This window comes from Triticum aestivum, chromosome 2D (genome assembly GCF_018294505.1).
Source record: "Triticum aestivum cultivar Chinese Spring chromosome 2D, IWGSC CS RefSeq v2.1, whole genome shotgun sequence".
Classification (NCBI taxonomy): Eukaryota; Viridiplantae; Streptophyta; class Magnoliopsida; order Poales; family Poaceae; genus Triticum; species Triticum aestivum.
In genome coordinates this window covers 92,170,995-92,178,645 of record NC_057799.1, presented here as the reverse complement: position 1 = coordinate 92,178,645, position 7,651 = coordinate 92,170,995, and the positions used below count along the sequence as shown (strand labels likewise).

General features: G+C 43.5%; 1 protein-coding gene across 2 annotated transcripts; it reads left to right on the top strand.

The window, feature by feature from the left end:
* LOC123051880 (B3 domain-containing protein Os01g0234100) lies at positions 1 to 4,515 on the top strand. 2 transcript variants are annotated; one of them, XM_044474869.1, is made up of 10 exons: positions 1 to 186; positions 555 to 722; positions 1,185 to 1,280; positions 1,482 to 1,571; positions 1,744 to 1,881; positions 2,284 to 2,318; positions 2,413 to 2,536; positions 2,923 to 3,129; positions 3,306 to 3,393; positions 3,497 to 4,515. In XM_044474869.1, the coding sequence occupies exons 1-10, from the start codon at positions 163 to 165 to the stop codon at positions 4,132 to 4,134; spliced, it is 1,608 nt and encodes a 535-aa protein (XP_044330804.1). In that variant the 5' UTR covers positions 1 to 162; the 3' UTR covers positions 4,135 to 4,515. The 2 variants fall into 2 exon arrangements, with proteins under 2 accessions (XP_044330804.1, XP_044330805.1); XM_044474870.1 differs by having other exon boundaries at positions 2 to 186; positions 1,188 to 1,280.
* Positions 4,516 to 7,651: the final 3,136 nt, after the last annotated feature.

Genomic DNA, 7,651 nt, shown 5'->3' with positions numbered 1-7,651 from the left:
ACCACAGTCCAGCACTGTTCCTTTCCCCCTCCATCTTTCACCCCCTTCCCCCCTTCCCTCTCTGCCGTCTGTGCAGCTCGTCAGTCCTCTCCTCTCCGCCATTTTTGCCTGAAGCACCCCGAGCACCAGGACTCCACGAGCGCGGAGCCGGAGGCGGAGGCGATGGCGATCGATCAATCCCTTAAGGCAAGTTCATCCCCTCCACTCTCTTCGATTCGTGCGGCTGCGATTTAAACGTTGTTCGCGGTCGAGGGTTTCTTGATTTCTCAGCGTTCTCTTAAATCTTCGATTAATGGAGCTTTTTACAATGCAATCCCGTGACATCTTGAGGGTTCCTTTGTGTTTATTTCGTCATCCTGTGATAGCTTTGGAGAAAGTGATTCTTGGAACATTAAAAAGAATGTGTTTCTTGAGAAAATAAATCTTTCGACCGTCCAGCCAGAACAGATTTTGTTTCTCTACGGACTATCGCTAGATGGGATTGGTAATGCAAAATGATTGGTTGTTGATTGTATGTTGAACTTAAGTCTCTGCTTTGGGCGGCTGCTTTTCAGAGGAAGAGAGGGAGGCCAGCAGGAGGAGGAGGAGGTTCCCCGTCTGCCAACAAGAGCCAGCGAGATAAGATGGTCATGGAGCAGAAGATGGCGCTGGTGCATCAAAGGCTCGCCTTGCTTGACAGCGAGAGCGACAAGGATGCTGATGTTGTGCCGACGGCCACAATGGTGAGGTCCTTCAGCTTGAGATCGACTCGGATTGTTGGCCAGTGCAGGTCTGCAGTAGCCTTTATTTTCTGAATCTTGATCAGATTTACTATGTGGGGCTGCCTCTGATAAACTATAATGGTCTTGGTAAAAAAAGTAATAATAAAACTATAATGGAGTCTGAAATCGTCTGTTTAAGGTTTTTCCTCCTTCAAATCTTCACTGTCTCACTAGCACTGTAGCAACTAATACTTCCAACATTCTGAGGTTTCCTTGGATGACTGCCGGAGTCTGTCTCTGGTGAAGTAAATTGAAGTATGGAGTAATTTGTTTATGTTATTTTTCATGTTTCATTATCATGGTGGACACCAGTGCAACCAATTCTCATGACCGTATGCATTCTATGTTATCAGATACCTGTTTCTTTTTTGCCTTTTGTTGAAACTTCGAATTTTTTCATGACATGATGATATTTAATGATAGCAGGATGATAAGCTTGCTGCTGTTGTTGTTGATCAACAGCCTGTTGTTATTAATTTCGGCGATACAGATGACGAGGATGAATATGTTCCTTTGAGAGTAAGTGAACCATTGGTTGTTGCTTTAGCCCTCTTGTATTAATTAGGGAGTAAATTTTGTGTACATACACTCCACATGACTACATGTGCATTTGTGGCTCTAGCTCGTTTGTTTTCCCTTTCATCTCACAATTTCACTGAATTACGAGTGTTCAGCTTACTGATCTAACTTTTCTAAGAGTTGGTTTCTTCGTCATGTCAGATTGTGCGGCCACGGAGGTTGGACAGTGAAAAAGAAAAGCTGCTTGATGTTTCTCAAACACACAATGCTCAGGGTACTGACACCGCTAAAGTAAGATAATTCAGTAGCTCCATTCTTGTCATTGCGCATGCTATTTGGTCGTTATCGTGGAAAATTACAGTTAGTAAACAGTTCTTCCAATTTTTCATTTATGAGCTCATAATTTTCTTATCTTCAACAATTGCATAAAATGGTTCAAAGATTTTGGTTGGTTGGGTTTCAGAAGAAAAGAGGGAGGCTTGTCAAGGCCCAGAGCAACATGGAGCAGAAGTTGAAATTGTCAACGCCAAGGCTTGCCTTGGTTGAGAGCGGCTGCAGTAACAGCAGCAAGAGCGACATAGATGAAGATCATGTGCCGATGGTGAGGCCCGTGGAATGATTCCACGTTACCACATTTAAGACACTCTTGTTGTTCAAAGCTTGAAATAATCACGTTTTCATATGTTATATACCTTCTTTTTGTGAACATACATATGTTACATACCTTCATTTAAAAAAAATGATGTCATAATTTGGTTTAAGCAGATCGATATGTATTTTTCACACTTCAGGATTCAGATGACTGGCTCAAAAGTTCTTAATGGGCTGAATTTCTGGACACAATAGTGAATGTGTTTCTAAACATTTATGGACTCTGCTATGTTCATATGCGTTGCTCCATATAGTCTATATAACTGTTGTCTTTTAACCTCCAATTTCTTCACTTTCTATTTAGTTCAAAACTGAAACCATGTACTAACTATGAATAAGCGTGACTTGACAGGTAGCTGCCGTTAATTGCAAAAAGACATGTTCAAGGTACTTCAAACTTTTCTTGTTTTCTCGAGAGTAAGATGCATTAACAGTTCTTGAAAAGCCTACTTACTCAGTTCAATCTTTGAACAAACTACAGCGTTCAGGGTAACTTTGGGTCTGCTATGGAGAGAGCTGAGGAGGTACTGGTGAAGTTACCAGCCGAACATCCTAGCTTTGTCAAGCATATGCTACATTCACATGTTGTTCAGGGTTTCTGGCTGGTAAGTCTATTGATTAGCTATTTACATGTTTGTTGAAAGCTTATGAATTAGGTGATCATTTCTTATGAACAACATGTGGACCCAAGAGACCAAATATTGAATGGGAGGAAATGCCTGCTAAACAAAAATACAGATTACCTTTTCTTTTATATCAGAAGGTAATCAAATTTCTAGGCAAAAAAGCTCTCTGCAAAAGTGGAAACTGCACAATTTAGAGCATCTTATGATTTTTGAAATTTAGTTTCAGGTAGAGCAGTCTCATAAACTTAGTATATGTGTGGATGCTTCCCGAGTGTCACTTGTGCACATGGGATGGGATTAATGAAAACATTTCCTTTTCTTTGTTTTTGCTTCCTCTGCATTTGAATTTTACGTTCCTCCCCCAGGGTCTACCGTCTGGCTTCTGCAACAAACATCTCCCAAAGCAGGACGCTACTATTGTGCTAGAGGATGAGGATGGGCATAATTATGATGCAAAATATCTAGGTGCCAAGCAAGGACTTAGTGGTGGTTGGAGAGGTTTTGCGATTAATCATGATATTAAGGTCGGAGATGTTGTAGTCTTTCAACTTGTCAGGTCAGCAAAGTTTAAGGCAAGTGTTTCCCAACACATTTTCAATTGCTTGATCATTCTTTTACACTATTGATTGGCAGGCACTACATTCACTAATGTTTGCAGGATATACATCTCTTAAATTATTCCATGCATATTCTGCCCGCACTTATCCAATATTAAATTTCCTCTTGTTTTTTTATGCTTTCCATTCAGGTGTATATATTGAGAGCGAACAACTTCACTACAACTGATGGAGCACTTGGTCTCCTGTGTTTGGAAGCAGGAAAGGAGAATATATTGAGTGAGTCAAAGTTCATTGTCTTGATTTTACACTTGTGAATTTATTGTACATGGATAAGATAACCGTTGAATCTTCTGAATCATGTTTTGGGTCTGCAACGCAGAGGAAGAAGGTTCCAATGATGTCAAATCAAAGGAGAATCCAAAGGTTCAGAATGATAGCAGTAACCCAGCCAGTGAATCAATGAAAGAAGGCATCAGATTTTCAGACACAGCCATCGATTTCGATGATGTGAAAAATTTCAGCAACTTCAACATCATCGTAGATGGTCTGGTCATCGACTGCAAGTTTCCTGACCACCTACGCAAGACATACTACGAGCTGTGCTGTGCCCAGGAGTCGTTCCTTCACAAGGATCTGCTTAAGCAGATAAACCTCACACTCGCAGTGGGAGTGATCATGGAGACTACCAACATCGCGGAGGGTATCAGGGCCTGCGAGGCACGCGCTTCTTCCCACGAGGACTTTGTGGTCTGGAAGAAGACCTTGGAGGCCTTTGAGCTCCTGGGCATGAATGTCAAGTTCCTGCTCAAACGCATCGATGGTCTCCTCAGCCTTTCTGCTCGACCAAGAGACCCTGCTGAGCATGAAGGGTACAAAGAGATGAAACTGGAGCGGGCACATGCCGGAGCGAAAATGAAGGAGCTCGAGTCCAGGATGTCAAGTGTGAAGGACACTCTGAAGAAGATGGACGTGGAAATGGAGGAGATGCTGCGGCGGTTAGCAACCGCACCATGGTAGCAGTATGCGCGCAGCTTCGGTCTCGACCGCAGACCGACGATGTTTTGGGCGACATGGCCATTTCGGTATGCAGAGGCAGATGATGCACTGGATGGGGTCTAGCTTTGCAGAAGATTAGAACTGCATTGTGGCGGCAGCGTTTAGTTTCAGAGTAACCACTTTTTGTATAAATGCAACCTGAGAGTAGTTATCTGTGTGTCATCTAGGTAGGTTTTACGCTTCTTGTACAGCAACTAGGATGCTGTTTTTTGGGTACACATCAAGTGTTGTAACCTATCCCCATCGCATCCCATCCCCCCTATGTAAGTTATGCGGAACCGCACTGTGGCAGTGGTGAGAATGGAAGGAAGAGAGATGCAGTCTGGTTTGAGTAGTTGTTGGGTGCAGTTCAGTGCGTGTTCCCTGCGTTTGCTAGTATTGTGCAGGCAGCCGTTTTAGTTCTTTTCTTTCTTGGTCGCTGCTGATTCGGCTTGTTGAACCTCTGAGACCTAACTGACTGCGTTTGCCTCTGGCAAGGGCGTTCCTATGCACTCAACAAAAAAAATAGGCCCTGACTGACTGCGTTCCTCCGGCGAGATGAAGTCCTGACTGACTGCGTTCCTCGTCGCAGGTCTCGGCGCCTGACCGGAGCCGCACGGGAGCGGAGGTCAGGGAGATCCGAAAATTTCGGTCCCGACTATTTACCCGTGGCCGGCTTCTCTTGGCAAGGAGCCTTAAAAATGATGCATGCGGCCCAGGCCTGCACGGCCACGGACACAAGCCCTCTGACGTGGAGACAGGCCTGATATTTCATGTCGGGTACTGCTAGACTTCTCTTTTCCTTTTAAGACCCCGCCAGCTTTATAGAGCAACTAGTTAACAAGCGCTCCTTCAGGAGCCTCACAATGATCAACACCACTTGGCGCGCTCTCAGCCGTTCGCCACGTGTCGCGCTCTGGACGCTCCCTTCGCATTTTGTTTTTTATTTTTCCGCGCACGATTTCAGCTTTTTAAATGGTTTTTTATATTTTTTTGATGCTTTGGTTTTCCACCGGTCTTCGTTATCTTTACGATAAAAAAATTCAAAAAAATTATTTTTTGCGCAAAAAACGCGTTCTCTTTTTTTCCCTTTCACGGTTCCCTTTCACGAGAGTCATGATTTTGCTTCCGCGAGAGTCACGACCGTGCCTCCCGAAAATGAAAAAAAAACGCGTTTTCTGTTTTTTTTACTTTCGCGAGAGTCATGGTTTTGCTTCCGCGAGAGGCACGATTATGCTTTCGTGAAAGTCACGGCCGTGCCTCTCGGAAACGAAAGAAAACTCGTTTTTCTGTTTTTTTCTTTCGCGAGAGTCACGGTTTTGCTTCCGCGAGAGGCACGGTTATGCTTTCGCGGGAGTCACGGCTGTGCCTTTTGGAAACGAAAAAAACTCTTTTTCTGTTTTTTCTTTCGCGAGAGTCACGGTTTTGCTTCCACGAGAGGCACGGTTATGCTTTCGCGAGAGTCACGGCCGTGCCTTCTCAGAAACGAAAAAAACGTGTTTTCTCTTCTTCTTTTTTCCTTCCGTGAGAGTCACGGTCTTGCTTCCGCAAGAGGCACGGTTGTGATTTCGTGAGAGACACGGGCGTGCTTCTTTCGGAAAGGAAAAAAAATCCATGCTCCCATTTTGGTTTTTTCGTCCGGTTTTTTTCATCCGATTTTTTTTGTGAAAAAAAGTTCGTCAAAACCTATCAACATGTGATCTAGTTTTGAAGATCTCGACGCAAGGAATCCAACGGTGAAAGCGGTTCGAGATTTAGACACACGGTTAAGAGATAAAACGTTTTGAACAAATGATGCACATGCAACGTGCCACTTGTCGCAACCTGGGGGTTGGAGTGATCTTTGCAACGAGTACTCCTCAACTAGTGATTTCGGCCAGCTATATACACGAGCTCGCCTTCCATCTCTTGTTTCCAACAGGGCCGACCCTGGCATTTCAAGGGCCCTAGTGCGATCAGGTATAGTGGGCCCAATGATTATAATAGGGTGAAAGGAAATATTTGCACACCTATATATTATATACATTCTGAAAAAAGTATGTATTATATACTACAAAAATCATTATAAAGTACAAACAACCAAAATGTGATATCTAGCTTGTTTGCAAATAAGATACTACGACATGTGAATTCTTGTTTGTAAACAAGATACTAATTAGTAATACATAATGTATATATGTAAATATACCACATGAGCTCCAACGAACCGTAAAAGTCATCAATCAGGCAGCATTTTTATAAGAAAGGAGAGAGAACACCTGAATTCTAAAGTCCTGACTCCTCAACTCAACTTTGGAGTAAATTAGAAGAAAGTTAAGCCCATACGTAGGAATACTTAAGCAATCAAGCTACCTCCTGCGTGCAAGTGTACTAAAAATGAAATAAAAGAAGCTAATGATCACTTCATTAGAATAGAAAAAATTAGTTAGACAATGTTCAATTGTTAAAATAACAAAAATACTAACGCACACACGTGCGGTAGTTTTGCAACTCGCCCACACGTGTGGATCATCGTCCAGTGCAGTTTGCACGAATCTTGACACATTGAGACAGAATTTGCGTGCCACGTAGGACGGGGCTGGTGTGTGGGCATTGGAGAGTTCGCCCACACACCCCACAACATGCAGTTTGCCAGCTGCGCTGTGTGGGCAAACTAGTTCCTGCCCACACAGCCACCATCTAGTCCATGCGCGTGTGGGCGAACTGCTTTTCGCCCACACGACACTCCTACGTTGTTGGAACACAATTGCAGTTACGCGTACGTGGCAACTAGGTAAACACACATGACAACTATGATTCATTGCTAGACGGCAACTGCAGTTGCGCGTACGTGGCAACCAGATAAACACACATGGCAACTATGGTTGGACCACACGTGGCAACTAGGTAAACTCACATGGCAACTACTGTTTGACCATATGTGGCAAGTAGTTAATGACACACGGCAACTACCGTTTGATTACACGCGACAACTACCATAAATTAGACATGACAACTATAGTTAACCAAAACAAACAGAGTTGCCATGCTTTTACAACTACACTTGCCATCCCGCATAACTATATCTGCCATTCCGGATGGCAACTAAATCGTCATCCTGCGGGTACCTAACGTAGTTGTGCCAGGATGTGTGGGCATTTTTGCTTCGTGCCACACGCGTGGGGTGAAGATGAGTAGTACTTGTTGGGCGTGTGGCACGAAATAGCTGCGCCCCACTAGTAGAAAACGGGACTTTAGTCCCGGTTCTGGAACCGGGACTAAAGTCCAAAACCTTTAGTCCCGGTTCGCTTATGAACCGGGACTAAAGGGGCTCCACGTGGCCGCTGTCTGGAGCTCCACCTTTAGTCCCGGTAGGAAACACCAACCAGGACTAACATAATTTTTTTGAATTTTTTTTACTTTATTTTCGGAATTTTTTTTGATTTTTTTGAATTTTTTTCTTGATTTTCAAATTTCTGAATTATTTGACAATTTAATCTCTACTCATCACTGCTCAATT